Source organism: Somniosus microcephalus, chromosome 19 (genome assembly GCF_052327205.1).
Source record: "Somniosus microcephalus isolate GS21.2 chromosome 19, FLI_Smic_1.0, whole genome shotgun sequence".
Taxonomy (NCBI): Eukaryota; Metazoa; Chordata; class Chondrichthyes; order Squaliformes; family Somniosidae; genus Somniosus; species Somniosus microcephalus.
Window position 1 is genome coordinate 36,080,059 of NC_141005.1, and position 21,621 is coordinate 36,101,679.

The 21,621-nt window shown below is 42.3% G+C and overlaps 1 protein-coding gene across 6 annotated transcripts in view; it reads right to left on the reverse strand.

Annotated features, from left to right (window-relative positions):
* Positions 1 to 8,998: 8,998 nt before the first annotated feature.
* LOC147104315 (SEC14-like protein 2) overlaps positions 8,999 to 21,621 on the reverse strand; it is a 58,546-nt gene continuing 45,923 nt past the window's right edge. For 5 of the 6 annotated variants that reach the window (XM_085961536.1, XM_085961535.1, XM_085961539.1 and 2 more), the window contains 3 exons: positions 21,157 to 21,296; positions 19,047 to 19,216; positions 8,999 to 9,507 (listed from right to left, as the gene is read on the reverse strand). In XM_085961536.1, coding sequence (XP_085817662.1) covers positions 9,356 to 9,507; positions 19,047 to 19,216; positions 21,157 to 21,296 — 462 coding nt within the window. In that variant the 3' untranslated portion in view covers positions 8,999 to 9,355. Of the gene's footprint in view, positions 9,508 to 19,038; positions 19,217 to 21,156; positions 21,297 to 21,621 lie in introns of all 6 variants that reach the window. The other variant, XM_085961538.1, reaches the window with a different exon arrangement.

Below are 21,621 nucleotides of genomic sequence, written 5' to 3' on the forward strand. Positions count from 1 at the left end.
GGTCCCGTCTGCTCTCTCGGGTGGACGTAAACGATCCCATGGCACTATTTCAAAGAAGAGCAGGGGAGTTATCCCTGGTGTCCTGGCCAATATTTATCCCTCAGTCAACATCATAAAAACCAGTCATTATCACATTGCTGTTTGTGGGAGCTTGCTGTGTGCAAATTGGCTGCTGCGTTTCCTACATTACAACAGTCCACACTTCATTGACTCCACTGCAAAAGTACTTCATTGGCTGTAAAGCGCTTTGAGACGTCCAGTGGTCGTGAAAGGCACTATATTAATGCAAAAAAAATTTCTCTCGGGCACACTTACTAATTTTCTTCCTGCAGTCTCACCTTCGCTGGTAGAGGGGGCAGACTGGAGACTCGCTCCTAGCCCTCTACCAGTGCAATTCTCAGCTTGCTATGGCGATGTGTGTGTGACGGTGGCCTGGGATCAGTGACTTTTCCATTTTCATCCCTCCTTCCCTTTCTTGCAGGGAAGCACACGACCTCCTGTCATGACATGGGATGGTTTTGATAGGAAACGCACCATGTGAAAAATCACAAACACAACCTTGTGCCCTACTACTCGCTTCCCTCTTATTTATCCTGTGGGTACTAGCTGTTCCAAATGTGCTTCATCCAGGTAGGCACTGGCAGTCCAGCTGGCACCTCTTATTTAAAAGTGAATGTTTGAATGAGTATCTGGGTGACAGAAGACAGCATAGTCCAGCTCGTGATTTCGAATATAATGTACCAATAAAGTAAAAGGAAACCACTGTCAAAAAATTCTAAAAACATCAGTTTAGCATGAAACACAGATCATTTTATTGTTTTCCACAAAATACACACTTGATTTTGCATCACATCCATTTCTCACAATAGTTACAAATCCAAATGCAAAATTATTTGAAAAACTGATTCAGTACTTTTTGTTGACATAAAGCTGTTATAGACCAATGGTGATTTTTGTGATTCCCGTGGCCCCAGCAAGGAGCTGCGCTTACAGGGAGTGCGACATTATAGCCGTGACTCTCCAACCCGTGTTCTTCGCAACCTTGGCTCCCCACTGGGGGAGGAGGCTCACATAAGCACCTATACAATATATATTTCAGAAGTTAACAAATACAGTATCCACCAAAATGCAGGAAAACACATTTCTTAATCATTCTTATGGAAAAATGGAACGCTGTAAAATTACCATACAATCCTGACAGCTGGGGACTTCATACCACTTCCAGTGTGTTATGCAGTACATAAAACATTACCATAAAGGGAAAAAGCCTTATAATTTGCATTGTGTTAGCAATTTATTGACTTTACCAAAACACATTTTGGGTAGAAGAATTGCTGCCAACTTGCAGCTGGATCTATACTAGAAACAAATACTTCTTGTTCTTTTCATCGTGAGGCATAGCAGCCCAAATGATTTCTGAAAAACATATATATAAAGCTCTGTGCCGTCTAGTGATCAATGCCTCCCAGCTAATTGTTTTAGGAATTGTGTAGGGAACTGTGTCAATTAAGTAACTTTTGTACAACTACTGAATTACATGCTGCATGCAACAGCACCTTGTACTGATTCTCAATAACTTGAGACGATTTTAACAAGAACCCTTACACCACCATTAAAGAATCAATCAAATTACTTTCAGCTCTAACTAGACACTCCAAAAATTTTTTTAAAAAAAGGTCCAACAACCACAGTGCAGGAGGACCACCAAGGCTGGTGAAATCAGTCTTGGCTGTTAAAAGCCTGAATTTTGCAGGAGGAATCAGAAGATCCCACCCAGGTTTTAATTACTAAGCTATGAGAAGAAACTCATAAAATTCAATCTATTTTGATCCAACTAAAAGGCAACATGATCAAAGTATTCTTAAATAAAGGAAATTTATATGGTGAATGTAAACAGATAAATCAGGATATAAAAATCAGAGGACATATATAAACTGAGAAAAGCCAGAAACTAAACTTAGCATAAGGCTAGCTTTAGCATCGCCTGTCACTTTAATTCTCCACTCCACTCCCACACTGATCTCTCGGTCCTCTGCCTCTTAGACTGTTCCAACAAAGCTCGAGGAACAGCACCTCAGCTTTCGATTAGGCCCTTTACAGCCTTCTGGACTTAACATCGAGTTCAACCATTTCAGACTATAACCTCGTCCCCTATATTTTTTTCCCCTTTTTTTCTCTCTCATGGTAGCTGTTGATGAGTCTGCCACTGCCATTTGCACCTCATCTAGAGTCATCTTTTGTTTCTTGCCAAATCCCATTACTTCTCCTTTTGCCTTGCACCATCATCCCTTTTGTCAGTCAATCTCTCCTGCCTCCCACCCTATAACTGACCTTCCCTTTTTTCTTTCCTCCCTGTCCCTGCACTTTCTTAAAAATCTCTCTTCTCTAACCTTTTCCAGTTCTGACGAAGGGTCTCGACCCAAAACGTTAACTCTGTTTCTCTCTCCTCGATGCTGCCTGACCTGCTGAGTGTTTCCAGCATTTTCTGTTGTTATTTTAGCATAAGGAATAACTTCTTTATATTTAGAATTGACCTATTTTGACTAAATACCATCTACATTATAAAGGGAATTTAATCATTTCCTATTCAACACTGGCAATTTAGAGTACAAAAAGAATTTTGAAAAATTTGTCAGATTAGGTCCTACAAGGACAGGACAATAGAGACGGAATAGCCTTTTCTGTTTCTACATTCTTATTTTGTTAATCAGATGTAAACTGAATGCATGATTTACTTTGATCAATTGCACACTATTTCTCTGTAAACAGCAGTACTGGCATCACAGATTTAAAAGCCTTCTGTGACTGTCACACTGTGATACGCTCAATCATCACAGAAATCAGCAGCTCAGAAATTATGTATTTTACTTCAAATCAACTTCTGTTACCTCGAAGAAGACATTAATAAACTTGCAGAGCATATAATTGGAAAATGAATTTCAACACAGATAAATGCGAGGTATTACATTTTGGTAAGAAAATAAGGAGGTCACATATTACTTGGAAAATAAGAATCTAAATGGGGTAGAAGAGCAAAGGGATCTGGGAGTACAGATATACAAATCAATAAAAGTAGTGACGAAGGTTAAAAAGGCAATTAAAAAAAGCAAACCAAGCAATAGGGTTTATTTCTAGAAGGATAGAATTGAAAAGTAGAGAAGTTATGCTAAACTTGTATCGGACCTTGGTTAGACCACACTTGGAGTACTGTGTACCATTCTGGTCGCCATATTATAAAAAGGATATAGAGGCACCGGAGGAGGGTGCAAAAAAGATTTACAAGGATGATACCAGAAATGCGAGGTTATACCTATCAGGAAAGGATAAACAGGCTGGGTCTCTTCTGAAAAGAGAAGGCTGAAGGGTGACCTAATAGAGGCCTATAAAATTATGAAAGGTTTTGATGGAGAGTGAGTGCATTTAAGGGGAGGCAAATCAGCATATGAGGGAGAAGGGAATAGAGGGTTATGGTGATAGTGTTAGATAAGGAAAGACGGGAGGAGGCTCGAGTGAAGCATAAACGTCGGCATGGACTGGTTGGGCCGAATGGCCTGTTTCTGTGCTGTAATCCTATGTAATTTTGTCTTTGTAACTGACCAGGAGTAAAGGTATTTTTTTAAATCCAAAATGAGACCTGCAAAATGCTTTTTAAGAAGACATGTTCATTCCTTCATGCAACTTTCAGACACAGGACCACAACAGTATGACTAACATTAACAATTACAGATAATAGTATCCAGTGCATATTGTAAATAAAACATGTAAGGACCTAGATAAAAGAGTCGAGTACAATCTCACATTTCTGGAACTTTAAAATAAACCACTCTTGCTATTTGTGATTTCACAAGAACCAAGGGTAGATCACTTCTAATGATTACCTGATGTTTACTAATCTGCTGATATTCATGCTGTCAAGCAAGAAAGTAGACCTGGAGAGGGTTTATATTTTCCACAAACCAAGCTTGATTTAAAAATCTCTTCACTAGATAAATACACATTCAATTGTATATTAAATTACAAAATATCAGTCCAGACACACACATATCACAGATACTTACTAGATTTTGCAATTAAATAAACTCTAAAATCAATGGCACTTCAAGTAACAGTGGTACTGGAATGAAAGCAATTGTGAATAATGGAACCCTGCCAGTGGTGGGCGATGCATGACTGTAGCTGTAAACCAATGTGCTGACCTGGACCCAACAGTAGTAAAGCTGCAGCACTTCTTTTCCAATAGTTTGTTTATTAGTTTAAACTCAGTTTCATCAATTAAAAATTGTCCCGAGCAAACTTTTGGTTTACATTGAAATGTAATTATCAATAAAGAAAATACTGCCAGAAAATATGACTCTGCAGTCCTCGCTGGGAGCACTTATAAGAAATCTGGACACGTGTGCATCATTGGCTGACCGTGGAAATGAATGACTAGAAAACCGTCTGCCCGAATTTCCGAAATAGGGTTCCTGACAAGTGAAGCTACCCATTGGAGGACAAAGTCAGAAATCTACTGCTAATATGTTGACACTTTCAAGAATAAGATGATTGGGATGAAATTGTCATAAACAGAGAGAATTTTAGAGTATTAGATATCCCTTCCGCTCAGTTTTCTCTCCTCATCTCTTGATGCTGTGGACACATGCTGGGTATAGTACCATGGGAATTATCAATCCTCCAGTACCTTGCCTAGGCGCTCATTTTTCAATCATGAACCTAGATCGGAGGATTAGCAGGCTAAACAAATGAGACAAGCATTGCAGTCAAGCCTAACCAACTGTACTACCATCTTCCGGTATGAGATCAGCTAACTTAGCATAAGCTGGGGATAAAATTCGGAATCTTTCCAGTCTGCATGGCTTAATACTGCACCAGAGAGTGCACGGAACCATTGGGAGAGCACATCATTTTAGTAATATATGGAGTTGTGGTTAACTCTTGATCAGGCTCTAAGATGACACAGTAGCCAAATTAATTGGTCTTTTTCTCAGGAGGAGGCACAGATCATTGTTGCCTTTCTCAACCTGATTGTTTGATTGTATGATTCAAACAGCCACAAAGTCGTGGTGATTCATCACATTTGTAAACAGAAGTGGTGGGCTCGCAGTTCCAAAACTGAACATTTGATTCCCAACTAGTGAGTCATAAGCTGCAGTCCACTGTTGCTGGGTGTTTGAACTCAGTTGTTTCACTTGAGTAAACTTTCTCAATTCTTAGCTGGCCCGGTCAATGAAGATCAACGACATAGGCAGATGTTCTTTTAGTGCAAAGGAAAATCTGGCATCCTTTGAAGCAACAATCAAGCTGCAGTATCAGGCAATTATCAATGGCACTTGTGCTAAACTATTCAACCTCATCTATTCTATCTTACCAGATGAAGGAAGAGGAAGCTTGGTAACCAATAATGCATCAAGGAAGCAAACAGAAAGGAAAAGAATCACCTTTCCATTAAAAAAAAGAGGCTTACTATCAATGTTCACCCTAAGTGCACGGGCACGGGGCCGCGCATCAATCGGGAGGTCCGGCGCAGGCCGCTCACAAACTGTTGCTGCTGTAAGATACTGCGCATGCGCAGCTGCACAGCAAATTTAAAGGGACCGCGCTTGAAAAAAATATTAGAGGGAACTGTGTACAGTAAACTCTTGTTTAAACAGCACTTAATCATCCGGAATTCTTTAATAACTGGCAAGATAGATAACCGGTAACCTTGCTGAATCCATCCAGCACTCGTTTTTCCGAGTCCGAGTTTCCCGCGGTGGCTGAGTTAGTCAGTGGTTTTTATTTTTTTTGTGTTAAAAATTGCCTACCTCTCTGTTATCCAGAATTTTTCACCAACCGGCACCATCCTGGTCCCGTAGGTGCCGGATATGAAAAAGTTTACTGTACTAGAGGTCTGGAAGACACCAGGGTAAAGAATACTGCAGCTTTAAATGACTATGGGAGAACTAGAGTAGAGTTCTCCACCCAGAAGAATCTCTAGCTACTGGAAATTAATGTGGAGACTTGCACCCATTCAAATGCAAGCTTTGTTCTGGAGTTAATTCAATATATGTACTATTCCAGAACACATACTGAATTAATTCTAGAATAATACTTGTGAAACTTGTAGTATAGATCTTGCCACTGTCTAGGATTTCTCACCCTGCAAGCTGTGAGTAGAACGATGGATTCAAAGTATGGTAGAGGCTACGGATAAGAATCTGAAGATTTGATGCAACCAGGATAATTCACGCTCAAAGGAGTATTGGAAACTCCAAATGGTTCAGCTCGTCCAGTCCAGATCCAAGGTCGTTCCATCCTCTGTTGTTGAATTACAGTATGCAGACGACGCTTGCGTCTGCGCTCACTCGGAGGTCGGACTCCAAACCATCGTCAACACCTTCACCAAAGCGTACGAGAGCATGGGCCTTACACTAAACATCCATAAGACAAAGGTCCTCTACCAACCTGCCCCCGCCACACAGTACTGCCCCACGATTATCAAAATCCACGACAAGGCCTTGGACAACGTGGACCATTTTCCATACCTTGGGAGCCTACTGTCAACAAGGGCAGACGTCGACAACAAAGTCCAACACCGCCTTCAGTGTGCCAGTGCAGCCTTCGGTCGCCTGAGGAAGAGAGTGTTTGAAGACCAGGACCTCAAACCCGGCATTATCTCATGGTCTACAGAGCAGCAGTGATACCCGCCCTGCTGTATGCCTCCGAGACATGGACCATGTACCGTAGGCACCTCAAAGCACTGGAGAGGTACCACCAATGCTGCCTCCGCAAGATTTGCAAATCCATTGGCAGGATAGGTGCACCAACGTCGGTGTTCTTGCTCAGCCCAACATCCCCAGCATCGAAGCTTTGACCACGCTCGATCAGCTCCGATGAGCGGGTCACATTGTCCGCATGCCCGATACGGGACTCCCAAAACAAGCGCTCTACTCGGAGCTCTGGCACGACAAGAGAGCCCCAGGTGGGCAGAGGAAACGCTTCAAGGACACCCTCAAAGCCTCCTTGGAAAAAGTGTAACATCCCCACCGACACCTGGGAATCCCTAGCCTAAGACCGCACAAAGTGGAGGAGAAGCATCCGGGAAGGCGCCGAACACCTTGAGTCTCTTCGCTGGGAGCAAGCGGAAGCGAAGCGCAGGCAGCGCACGTCAACCCAAACACCCCACCCACCTGCCCCTTCAACCACCATCTGTCCCACCTGTGACAGACACTGTAGGTCCCGCATTGGACTCATCAGTCACCTGAGAACTCATTTTTAATGTGCAAGCAAGTCATCCTCGGTTCCGAGGGACTGTCTAAGAGGAGAGGCTACAGATAAGAATCTGAAGATTTTATGCAACCAGGATAATTCACGCTCAAAGGAGTTTTGGAAACTCCAAAAGGTTCAGCTCGTCAAGGCTGCAATTCGGGTCTTCAGAAACCTAACTGTCTGAAGCACTAAAATGCAATCCTAATAAATATGAACCAGACATCACTCCAATGCCAGGCTTTGTAGGGAGAGATGATTGATATCTGGCATCATCCTCTTTGGCATTTGTTGGGTCTTTGGGCGATCAAGCGAGTGTGCTGTGTTTTATCAGTTGTACTGGTGTGGAAGATAAATGGGAACGGGGCAGCTACAATTATTCTTGATCTGAATGTTGAGAGTGACATGGGACTGTCACAGAAGGCATTAAAATGGGCCTGTGAATGGGAGAGTAGTTTATATTATTGGGAGTTTTTTGTTTTAATTCAGAATTAGGCCTAGGTGCAAAGGTACTTTTACTATAAAAACAATCAGAAATCCAGAAACAGCATTTGGAAACAATCAGTTGTAGTTTTATCTTTGGTTAAAATTTAAATAAGACCTAATTGTCCATTTAATTTGACTTAAGGTAATGCACATCACTATAATAACCTCTGCGATCCTTTCTAAGTTGGATGATATACCACAGGTCAGGCCAATGCTACCAGACAGTACAGCAGCCAAATACACCAATACACACATAACCCAAGATCAATTTAGCTTTTTTTGTATAAACAAAAAGCTCAATGCTGAAAATGTGAAAGTCTTATTTAAAAAGGCTTTGTGTGTGTCTGTGTACATTCACCTCATTTATGGTAAAAGCAGCATGCTTAATAGGCAATAACAGAAAATGCTGGAAATACTCAGCAGGCCAGGCAGCATCCGTGGAGAGAGAAACAGAGTTAACGTTTCAGGTCTGGGACCCTTCACCAGAACTGGAAAAAGCTGGAGATGTAACATATTAAGCAGGTGCAGAGACGGGGTGGGAGGCGGTTTAGGAGGGGAGAAAGAAATTGAAAGAACATATTGTGCTGATGTAAGAGGCAGGAAAGATAAAATGTTGCAAATGGGAATGGCAAACTCATACAGCATGAAAAATGGGGGCAGGGATTATTATCTGAAATTGTTGAACTCTATGTTGAGTCCGGAAGGCTGTAAAGTGCCCAATCGAAAGATGAGGTGCTGTTCCTCGAGCTTACGTTGAGCTACATTGGAACAATGTAATAGGCCGAGGACAGCGAGATCAGAGTGGGAGTGAAGCGGAGAATTAAAGTGACAGGTGACCGGAAGCTCAGGGTCACCCTTACGGACTGAACGGAGGTGTTCCGCAAAGCGGTCGCCCAATCTGCGTTTGGTTTCCCCAATGTAGAGGAGACCGCTTCACTCCCACTCTGATCTCTCTGCCCTCGGCCTATTACATTGTTCCAATGAAGCTCAACGTAAGCTCGAGGAACAGCACCTCATCTTTCGATTGGGCACTTTACAGCCTTCTGGACTCAACATCGAGTTCAACAATTTCAGATAATAATCCCTGCCCCCATTTTTCATGCTGTATGATTTTGCCATTCCCATTTGCAGCATTTTATCTTTCCTGCCTCTTGCATAAGCACAATATGTTCTTTCAATTTCTTCCTCCCCTCCTAACCCCCTCCACCCACCCCCCCGTCTGCACCGGCTTAATATCTGTTACATCTCCAGCTTTTTCTAGCTCTGATGAAGGGTCCCAGACCTGAAACGTTAACTCTGTTTCTCTCTCCACGGATGCTGCCTGGGTATTTCCAGCATTTTCTGTTATTTCAGATTTCCAGCATCCGCAGTATTTTGCTAATACTTAATAGGCACTTTGTTTATCCCAATTTTGACTGGACCATGATAATCCATGGGTTATTTAACAGGGCCCCACATAGGACAAAATGCACACACCACAGGTAGCTCTGCTGTGTCTACAATACAGCCAGTCAGCAACACATGCCATTGCATTCAGTACATACGCTGCTTACACTGCACAAAAATGGAAATCACCTCATTGTAAAGTTGCCTTACAGATTCATTACTCTGATAAACAATGTTGTTATTTTTCACTGATATTCACTTCTTTTATCTTCTTCCCAAGATCATCCATCATCTGTGCATCTGACGCCTTGTCTGGCAGCAGCACTTCCACCGAGTAGCTAACCTTCTTGGAATGAATGATGCTGTAGGTGTTGTCAAATCTTAGAACATCTGGAGCAAATATAAATCAAAAATGACAATCACACAAACGTTTCAAAACTAGGTCTCCAATCAATAGCCTGTGAAATGATCCAGATAAATTAATGATGTCTGTGCACAGTGTGGAACCTACTGCCTAGTACCACAAATGAAACAGTAAAAAAAAAAGCAATGGAAAGTGGTACAGTTTACATGATTGTAAATTGTGGTTTAAAAAAACTTGTGGGCAGTGTACTCACATTAGTAGATAATGTCAACTAACATGTAGTTTGTGTCAATAGTTGTGTTTGGAAGGGTGGGGTGGGTTTTGGAGGAGCATTCATGTAGGGTTCAGCTAATTCTCTTTGCCAAGTCACTGCTGATTTCCTTCAATAGGGGCAGTTGCTATTGTAATTATAAAGGAGGTATCCGCGGTGTGCTTGCCTTTTGGCAGTGAGCCAGAACTCCATGCCAAAGCCGGAGATCAATAAATACACAACAGAGCTCTGGAAATCGGGGTGAAAAATTGGCTGTATTGGGGATATCTGTTTGGACTTTTTCAGGCTTCCACTTCAGAGCCTGAGTTCGTGCTTGCAGGTGAGATGGGGATAAATAGAGAGAAAATGGGAAATAATTTTTTTTTTTTTTTTTTTTTTTTTTAAATGGACGACACCGTGCAAGTTTCATGATCTCATCAATGATAATTAAAGATCCCGCCTCAACTATTGTCAGGGTAACTGAATTTTTTTTTATTCCTTCACGGGATGTGGGCGTCGCTGGCAAGGCCAGCATTTATTGCTCATCCCTAATTGCCCTCGAGGTGGTGGTGGTGAGCCACGTTATTTTCAACTGAGTGGCTTGCTAGGCCATTTCAGAGGGCAGTTAAGAGTCAACCACAACGCTGTGAGTCTGGAGACATTAGTGAACCGGATGGGTTTTTATTAAAAGGTTTTTAATGACAATCCGGTAGTTCCATGGTCTCCATTACCAATACCAGCTTTTTATTCCGGATTTATTTAATTAACTGAATTTAAATTCCGCAGCTGCCATGGTGGGATTTGAACTCACGTCTCTGCATCATTAGTCCAGTAACATAACCACTATGCTACTGTATGTAATTTACATTTGTAACTACCCCTCGCTCCATTTACAGTTTTAGGTGAAAAGTGCAAACTTAACTTGATCAAATCTAGCTCTAGAGATCAGTAAAGAACAGCAGTTATGAAGCATGGCACCTTCTGAAAATGTGAATCTCCTGTGTCATTGCTCATGGTGAGCTGCAGCATATGGTATAAATTCAGTATATATGTTACACATGGAAACACAGAGATCAAAAGTGACAACGCAGACCTGGAATTTGCAAAGAATTGAGAGTTGTGCTCAGAGACAGTGAAGTAAGCACTGAAGCTTTTTTTGATTGGTTCTTGGCTCAAATTTCCAAAGAACCAATCAGAAAAGCTGACTTTTTTTGATCTCCAGGCATATTTAAAATGTGATTCACACTCACAAGATCAGAATCTCACCAAGATAATTACAGATGAGGAAGGCCATTCAGCCCATCTTAATTCATCTATCCAGAGGGATCCTAACATCCTCTCATTCCAGAGTTTTCACCTTCACTACTCTACACAAAGAAATCAAACCAACACAGTTGGAAACATGCGTTTTGTGTAAATAATTTACTTTGTTCTAACTTTTTAAGATGTATTTTTGATCAAAGGAGAATTTGCAAAAATGATCCCTATTTACACTAAAATAGCACAGCTTGGACTGCCCGGTGATGTGGTGTGCTGTGTAAAGATTACAGGCTTGCATCAGAATTCACTTTCACATGTATGAAGAACGCATTTACTATTTCACTACAAAAAGAGGAAACCTTCCTAAAAGAAGTCTTTCAATCTTAGCTAAGCTACTGAAGAGAGGAGATTCCCCATAGGGAAAAGGGGAAATCAAAAGACAAACTTGCCCGATTTAACACCAGATTTCGAAGAATAGTGCATAGCTCACGGGGACTCGAGGAGGCAGGAGAGAATTATTTTTAAAAATTGAGCAAAATTGTGGAGTATCAGACTCTTCTCAAGTTAAAGCCCAGTTGTGATTGATTCTCACACTCCTATAGTTGAATTTATAATCTGGACTGGGATGTCTTGGGGAGGTGTACTTTCCTGTGCTACTCAAGAACACCTCTCAGTAGAGCAATTGAGGAAGACTGACGGTATCCATGGAGATGGTCATAGCCTAGACCAACCCAAGCTCCGCATCAAGGATAATACTCTAGTTTTGGGATGAAAACTGGGAGGGGGCTAGAAATAAGGAAAACAAAACTTCCAAGTTTAAAACTGGCAATCATAAGTATATAATGGGGGAACTCATTTAGCCATGCGTCTGAGCATGCAATGGACAGCTGGCATCCCACATAAAATTGAAGAGATCCAACTGGAACTCCTGTCAAGACGATGACGGGTCCCAGACCTGAAACGTTAACTCTGTTTCTCTCTCCACGGATGCTGCCTGACCTGCTGAGTATTTCCAGCATTTTCTGTTGTTATTTCAGATTTCCAGCATCCGCAGTATTTTGCTTTTGTGATAAAAGTAAAGATTGGTGCAGTGTTAATGTTCTGCCCCTAGATGTCACTAGAATATACTACAGGTCCACAACCCCTTATCCGCAATTCCGAATTTCGAAAAGCTCTGAAAACCGAAAGTTTTTTCGTGGAACGTCACTCGTGTGCACAACATGACCCGAGTGGCGCCAAACATGACCCGATGCGGCCGATGCTTGACCCACGCAGGTGTGAGGCGTCAGTTGTGTCTCAGTGCTGCTACCAGTCACACGTGCGTCTGCTGCTCTCTGATATTTTGTGATTTTGAGTTTAATTTCACTGTGAAAATGTCAAAAAGAGCTGCAGATACCCCTATGGGTAACAATGAGAAGAAAAGGAAGCATCTCTCATTATCGATATCGCAGAAAGTGGAGTTATTGCAGAAGCTTGATACCGTTTCGGATTCCAAAACACATCTGGCCCCAAGGGTTTCGGATAAGGGGTTGTGGACCTGTATATATATATTTTGTTTCTACATTTTTGAAAATTGGACACAGGAATCCAAAAAGATTCCTAGTTTGAAAATCTTGGCTCCAACAATGATGGGTCCCATATTTTCCCTTTAAAGAAATTTCTGTTTTTCCTCATTCTTAGGCAGCTCATCAATAAATATAAATCCCCATTGTTGTTTCACTGAAAATTTTCAGTGACTGTATGACCAAAGGACCAGGTACCTGTAGGAGTAACCCAGAATGTTTCAATAGCAGTAGAATTCTTCTAAGCTCACATTCTACATTCCTTTCCTCATTCTGTACATGCATACAGGTGAACGATGTGCTGATATTGCTGCTCATCGTCAATGTGAGTGCAGATAGGTAAAGCCATAAGGAAAGGACAACAACATTGTAGGTTTTATAAATATGAACACAGAATGCAAGAGTAAAGATGTCATGATAAATGTGTACAAGGTATTGTTTAGGCCACAGGAGTACTGTGTGGAGCTTTGGGTGCCCTGTTATAGAAAGAACATATACCATAGATTCGCCTGGAATCTGAAACTATAGTTATGAGGAGACGCTTGAGGTGCTGGGAATATTTCCACTGGTGAAGAGAAGGCCAGGAGGAGATTTAGTAGGGGTTTTAAAATTAGGAAGAGTTTTGATTGGGTAAATAGGATAAGATGATTTCCTCTGGTTGGGGACATCAGTTTAAAATTCACACAATATCAAGATACCTATAGATGAGGAAGGCAAGGTGACCCACTTTAATTTGTACACCCAGAACAACTGTACATTCCCCCACTTGTTGGACCTAATTGTTTCTTAAATGATTCCAGGGATTTTGCCTCCACCACTGTTCCAGGAACACAATTCTAAGTGTTGATTACTCTCTGCATGAAGAACTCCCTGATATCATTATTAAAGATACTTTTTACTACTTTCATCTTGTGTCCCCTTGTCCTAATCTCACTGTTTAATTTAAAGTAGTATTCCAGATTAATCTTTTCCATACCATTTACTACTTTATATAACTCTGAGATCACTTTACATTCCTACATTACCACAGTGACTACACTTGAAAAAGCATTGGCTGTGAAGCGCTTTGGGACATCCAGTGGTCGTGAAAGGCGCTATATAAATGCAAGTCTTTTTTTTAACTTCTCAGATGTCTCCTTTGCAGGCTGAAAAGTCCTTGGGGGTTAAATTGGTTAGCCCCTGAAAACGGGAGTGGGGATGGCGATGGACGATTAACCCGTGCCCATTCAGTGTAATGCAGGCAGCACGTCAAACTTCATGCTGCCTGCTCATTATAATGATTTCTGCGTGCAGCCAGCGCTAACCACGCTGTTCATTGGCTGTACGCCTCAGCGGGGGGCCCAATATGGTTACTTCCTAGCACTACTTAAAGCTAGCCTGCACCTCTTAAAGGAAAGGTGCATTGTGGCTGCTGAGGCCATTGGGAACATTATGCTGTGCAACAATCAACAATGGCTGACCATGGGAGAGAGCGGGCATCAAGGTTTTCTGACGCTGCACTGGAGGTCTTGGTGGAAGAGGTTGGACGGAGGAGAGATGTCCTGTACCCTCAGGGGTCGGAGGCAATGGCAAGAGATAGCGGAGGAGGTCAATGTCAGGAGTATAGCTCCAAGAACATGGATGCAGTGCAGGAGGAAGTTTAATGATCAGTGTCAAGGTCCATGAATCCATCTTCAAATGCCACATCCTCCCACCTGCACCACTAGCCTCAGCCACTGCTCAATTCACCACACCCCCCAATCAATCACTCACCTACCAACAATCTCTATCAATCAGGATTCATACCTAGCATTTATATACTTCACCTCGCCCTCATACACGTAGCACTGTCGCAAGCCTCAAACCGACATCTCCCAGCTTGCACATGCTACCAACTATTCAACCATGGCAACCACATCACCTACACAGATTGCAAGACAATCACTGACACACTTCCCTCTCTCTTGCAGGAGAAGATGGCACACAACTGGAGGCAGCAGGAACTAACTGGAGAGAGAGAGATGCACCTGCATGTTCTAACCCCCATGGAGGAGACAGTGCTGGCCATTATGGGACAGGCTATTACTAGGGGCTGAAGCCATTGAAGAAGATGAGGGTATCCGCATACTTAATCCTCCTCTCATTCCACTTCTCCCTCGCCTCCTCTCATTCCACTTCTCCCTCATCCCACAATCACTTCTGACAGAGAAGCTGCTGATGGTGTAAGCATGCACTTACTTTCTTCTCTCCCCTCACCACAACCCTACGCTTGTGCCTTTTTATTTCACATACCCAAGAACTGCAACCTGCTCAGGCAGTGGAGGAAGAGCAAGAAGACAGTCAAGATGAAGACACACAGTCACTCGATTTCACAGTCGCAACAACAGCTCAGATACTGACACTGCGCGCAATTTAGAGGATAGGATAGAGGCAGAATCTGCACGTGGTGAGACACCGGGCACAAGTGCGCTGCAGCCAGGGCGGGGGAGAAATTAGAGCGCAGGTGCCAGCTTGCCGGAGGGTGAGGTCGCACACTAGTTTTGATGCAGAGGACTCGGATGATGACTTTGATGGGCCAGGCTAGAGAAGGCGGCTGATGGGTATACATACCCAAATGCTTGATGCACTGGGAACACTGCCCTCAATGCCAAGGAACCTGGAGGAGTTCAGCACCAACTTGACAGAGGGCTCAGAGGGATGTTGGAGCAAAGAATGCTTTGCTACAGGGAGTGGCTGAGCTAGAGACCATTACACCTTTTACGGGGACAATTGAATAAATATTTGAAGCAGGGGAAGAAAGTGGGGCAGTCTCATTCTGGATTGCCCTAACAAAGAGTGGGCATAGACACAATGGGCCGAATGGTCTCCTTCTGTGCTGTTAGGTTCTATGGATCTAATGTTATTACACTGCTGTGCTTGTAGATCGATAGAAACATAGAAGATAGGAGCAGGAGTAGGCCATTCGGCCCTTCGAGCCTGCTTCGCCATTCAATGAGATCATGGCTGATCATCCAAATTCAGTACCCTGTCCCTGCCTTCTCCCCATATCCCTTTAGCCTTAAGAAATATATCCAACTCTTTCTTGAATATATTTAATGAACTGGCCTCCACCGCCCTCTGTGGCAGAGAATTCCACAGGTTCACCACTCTCTGGGTGAAGAAATTCCTCCTCATTTCAGTCCTAAATGGCTTACCCCTTATCCTTAGACTATGACCCCTGGTTCTGGACTCCCCGGCCATCAGAAACATCCTTCCTGCATCTAGTCTGTCCAGGCCTGACAGAATTTTATAGGTTTTGATGAGATCCCCTCTCAATCTTCTAAACTCCAGTGAGTATAAGCCCAATCGACACAATCTCTCCTCATACGTCATTCCTGCCATCCCAGGTATCAGCCTGGTGAATCTTCGCTGCACTCCTTCCATGGCAAGAACGTCCTTACTCAGGTAAGGCGACCAAAACTGCACACAATACTCAAGGTGCGGTCTCACCAAGGCCCTGTACAACTGTAGCAAGACATCCTTGTTCCTGTACTCGAACCCTCTTGCTACGAAGGCCAACATACCATTTGCCTTCTTAACCACCTGCTGCACCTGCATGCTTACCTTCAGCGACTGGTGCACAAGAACACCCAGGTCTCTTTGCAGTTCCCCTTCTCCCAATCTATTGCCATTCAAATAATAATCTGCCTTCCTGTTTTTGCCACCAAAGTGGATAACCTCACATTTATCCACATTATAGTGAATTTGCCATGTTTCTGCCCAATCACCCAACCTGTCCAAATCGTACTGGAGTTTCACAACATCCTCCTCACAGCTTACCCTCCCACCCAGCTTTGTGTCATCTGCAAATTTGGAGATATTACATCCAATTCCCTCGTCCAGATCATTAATATATATTGTGAACAGCTGGGGTCCTAGGACCGATCCTTGCGGTACCCCACTAGTCACTGCCTGCCACTCGGAAAACGACCCGTTTATTCCAACTCTTTGCTTTCTGTCCGCCAACCAGTTCTCTATCCAAGTCAATACCTTGCCCCCAATCCCATGTGCCTTAATTTTGCACGCTAATCTCTTATGTGGGACCTTATCGAAAACCTTCTGAAAGTCCAAATACACCACATCCACTGGTTCTCCCTTATCTATTTTACCAGTTACATCCTCAAAAAATTCCAGTAGATTAGTCAAGCATGATTTACCTTTTGTAAATCCATGTTGACTTTGTCCGATCCTGTCACTGTTTTCCAAGTGCGCTGCTATTACATCTTTTATAATGGACTCTAGCATTTTCCCCACTACCAATGTCAGGCTTACCAGTCTATAATTCCCCGCCTTTTCTCTACCACCTTTTTTGAATAGTGGGGTAACATATATATAACATGCTTGTATCTAGTGCATGCCCATTGCATCACAGCTTTGCAAAGCATCACACCTCCAAAATGTCAACAGTACAATCTTTTTTCTGTACAGCAAAAGGTTATTAGTAATTTAACAGATAAGTGGCTATTCGAACCAATCACAATCTGACTAAATGTGAACAAATCTAAGTGTAGTAAATAATACCAATGAAGAATGAGTAACGAGCAGAAAACCAAGCAATTTTTTTTAAGCTATCATTGACAAACCAGCAATTATCACAAAACCGACAAATCAAATTACTCAAAGACTTCCTTCACAGTTTATCTTCACAATTTTTCTTCTTCACTCAGATCAGTGTATACAGCTGAAGCAACATCTCTACGTCACGTACACACGCACAAAAAATGCATAAATTTGGGAAAAAACCACTAATTAAACATTATGGTGAAAGTTTAATGTTAGAAATGCCTGTAAGAAGTTTCCCAGATAGGCCTGGCCTTCTGTCAGGAGCCCGGAGCTTGTGAATTTTTACCTGAGACTATATTCTGCATGTATGTGAGAGAGAGAGAGAGAGAGAGAGAGATGTAGTTTTCACCATGCTTCTGTAGAGCTCCAATACCCAGAGTGTACTGTGACCCAGCTTAAAAAAAAAATTACAAATAAATTTGAGGCACAAGAAAAAAATAAGATTTTAGTCCAGAAATTCCAGGGGAACCAGCTCCACCGCCAGAAGTGCAGTGTGGGCCGTATTTCTAGTCAGTCTGCCTTGGTATTTATATTTACCTTGTCCCAAGTCCTGGGGACGGGGTCATTTACATAAAGGTGTGGGTGTCCATGTCATTTTCCACACTCCCTGGACTCTTCATAATTACAACTAACTAGCAAGTTACCTCCTAGAAGTAGTAATTTTTTTTTGTCTTGGAACACTCCTGTGAAGCGTTTTGGGACTTTTTACTACGTTAAAGGCACTATATAAATACAAGTTGTTGTTGTAATCCTCTCTTTTATTGGGAACTCATCATGTTCCCTTTTGAAGGACTGGAGAGAATCCTTACCCACCTTACGTCTCGGCAGTTTGTTCCAGAAAGCAAATAACTCGCTGCGAAAATAAATATTTCCTAGCATCTAACCAAGCTACTTTGTCTTCAGATTACAAATGCATGTCCTCTGGTGCTACCATCTCTATTATTTCAAATAACCTATCTAACTTGACTGTCCAATCCCTTCATCATTTTAATAATGTCCCCTTTCAGCCTGCATTTATTCAAAGTAAATTACCCTAACTCATGTAGTTTATCCCCATAACTAAAGAGCTCCAATATTTGGTATCAAATTGGCCACCACTAGGCAGGAATGAAAACTGGACACAATGCTCTAAGTGTGCCAGAGTTTTGTACCCTAAATATAATTATCCTCATTTTGTACACACTGGTCCTAGAAATACAACACAAAATCCTGTTTGCTATCCCTACATCCACTTCTTATGCAATACAAACAGCTGATCAACCATTCTCCCCACTACTGCGATCCTTTTTTCTATTGCCTTTTTAGCATTCTTAATGCTTAGTTATCCTCAGCTTGTTCTACTTGTCCTTATTTTCCTGAGAATTGAATCTTTTACACATATTGAAATAGTTTTAGATTAACTTCTCTATCGACACTGTTATATTCTCCAATTGCAATTCTGATTACTAAATAAAAAATGAGCAATAGACACCATCGTGATGCATGTGACCGCAATATTCATATTCCACAGCATATGCTTGTGTGTTGGAAAATGGTAAGACGAAAAGCTGAGTGTGCAAGTGCTTTTTGATTGTTGTGAGTACTTTACTTCCTTGGTTACTGAATAGTGGTAGATCTTTAAGAAATATACACGGGAAGTACCTTTACCTGTGGCTAAAATGGTGTAGCCGTAGCCATTCCTGTGGCTAGTCAGCAATTTCTACTGGACAATACTGTTCTAATTTGATCAGAGTTTCCTGTCCCGCTCTACCGGTGTCCAAAGAGGCTTATAAGGAGTGCCAATATGCCTAGATATTACTGATTCATACACCTCAACCACATTAGTTACAATAACAGCACTGAACTGTCACCTGAAAATACTGAAATTATGAATTTAATAGAGGCAGCTTATTAATTAAGCTTACTGACGTACAGACTCCAGGTTCCTGACAGGTAAGTGTTCCATCCTCAGGTACCAGGTGACTATTGTATCGCTGGTTGGAAACCACTTCTACCATTTCACCAGCCTTTTGTCGTTCTCCCATCTTTGTCTTCAGATACACACCAAACCCAATGTCTGCATTCTCAGTCATGAACTGCCACCTAGAAGTAAAGAGTCAGAATTCAGAAATACAGAAACTTTGCAGCGCCTCGAATTTAAAATGATCATCCTGGTGTTTAAATCCCTTCATGGCCTCACCCCACCCTATCTCTGTAACCTTCTCCAGCCCTACACTCCTTCAGGAACTGCGCTTCTCTAACTTTGACCTCTTGTGCATCCCCAACTTCTTCTGCCCCACCATTGGTGGGTGTGCGTTCAGCCATCTGGGCCCTAAGCTCTGGAATTGACTTCCTAAATCTCTACACCTACCTCTCCTCCTCAAGACTCTTCTCTTTGATTAAGCTTTTGGTCACCCTCCTACTATCTCCTTCTTTGGCTCGGTGTCGATTTTTGTTTGATTACAGTTCTGTGAAGCGCCTAGGAACGTGTTTCTACATTGAAGGTGCTATATAAATGCAAATTGTTGTTCAAATACTTCTACTATATTACATGTTGGAGCGAACACATTTCCTTTCATGGGGTAGCAGGCCAGTCAACCATTATAATGTCTCTTTTGGTTCAACTTGGACTTGGAGAAAATTTTCTGCACGGCTGCGATTTTAAAAAGATCAAGTTCTCCATTAATAACTTTTATCTTGACTGAATAATGGAAAACTGCAGAATTTTAATTCCTTACACTACAGCAAGAAATAAGACATGTTTTAACTATATAAAACAAATTATTTTTTTGATATATATTTGAATGAGACAAATCTATATGTAGTAAATAAGGAATTGGTACAAATACCTATTTGATTTCTATTTTCCCTCTACCCTATATAATTCTGCCATTGCTACCACCCTTCTCCTTCAGCAAGGAACAGTCTTGGCCACAGGTACTACCAACTGACAGTGACTGCTTCTGTGGGGGTTCCAGACAGTTTCTACTCCTTCTGATTGTTATGCCCTGATAGGTGTCTCACCTAATGGCCTAATGATGAGAACTCAACTAGTAGAGGTAGTAAGATTCAAGTGCCAGTTGAGGCTGGGAATTCAAACTCAACCCCTGTGGTTGGGAGTTTAATACTCTTCCATCAGAGTTACCAGGCCATTTCTTGGGGGGAAAAAAATCTGTATTAACAAAACACAATGATTCCAAGCACATTTAGAGTTTCTTCATTACTCTTATTACAAGTTATTCAGCAAGAGTTTTTGTAGATAATACAGGGTGCAAAATGCATGTATTTTGAAACCAGTCGCTGAAGGTAAGCATGCAGGTGCAGTAGGCGGTTAAGAAGGCAAATGGTATGTTGGCCTACGCAGCGAGAGGGTTTGAGTACAGGAACAAGGCTGTCTTGCTGCAGTTGTGCAGGGCCTTGGTGAGACCACATCTTGAGTATTGTGTGCAGTTTTGGTTGCCTTATCTGAGGAAGGATGTTCTTGCCATGGAGGGAGTGCAGTGAAGATTCACCAGGCTGATACCTGGGATGGCAGGAATGACGTATGAGGAGAGATTGGGTCGATTGGGCTTATACGCGCTGGAGTTTAGAAGAATGAGAGGGGATCTCATTGAAACTTATAAAATTCTGACAGGACTGGACAGACTAGATGCAGGAAGGATGTTCCCGATGGCCAGGGAGTCCAGAACCAGGGGTCACAGTCCAAGGATAAGGGGTAAGCCATTTAGGACAGAAATGAGGAGGAATTTCTTCACCCAGAGAGTGGTGAACCTGTGGAATTCTCTACCACAGAAGGCAGTAGAGGCCAATTCATTAAATATATTCAAGAAGGAGTTGGATATATTTCTTAAGGCTAAAGGGATCAAGGGATATGGGGAGAAAGCAGGGACAGGGTACTGAATTTGGATGATCAGCCATGGTCTCATTAAATGGCGGAACAGGCTCGAGAGGCCGAATGGCCTACTCCTGCTCCTATCTTCTATGTAGAGGATGTTTCTTACCCAAAGACTCCAGCATAAATAGTGTATTAGGCTCAGCCTCACCTCAAAACACAGCCAGGGAAGAGGATCTCATATTCAGACTGAAACGAGGAACCCCTGTTGACGGTGACTGTGTTTTCATATTGTTGCTTAATGGATTCAAGGATGTAATACGACTTTGGTACTTCACCACCAAAGTTTATCTAATAAAAGAGACAATGACGGTTTTTAATAGGAAGGCATCTCTAAGACTTTGGATACATTTTGATATTTCATGAGAGGCTTAGAAGTGAACAGGTACTGTCGCTCAGTTGCGCTCTGTGCAGCCACCATCTTATTGTTGAACAACTATCAATGTCTGTGAACAAACATGGTGAAGTACTTTACCAGAACTATGTCCTTTTACCTCTGGCACTTGGGACTTCTGGTCCAGCTCAATTAAAGGCACAGGATGTCATACAGGAGTAGTTCTAAATCAAGTTGACTAAAACCAGTAACAAATTAGGCCTTTGACTCCAAAGAGTGAAC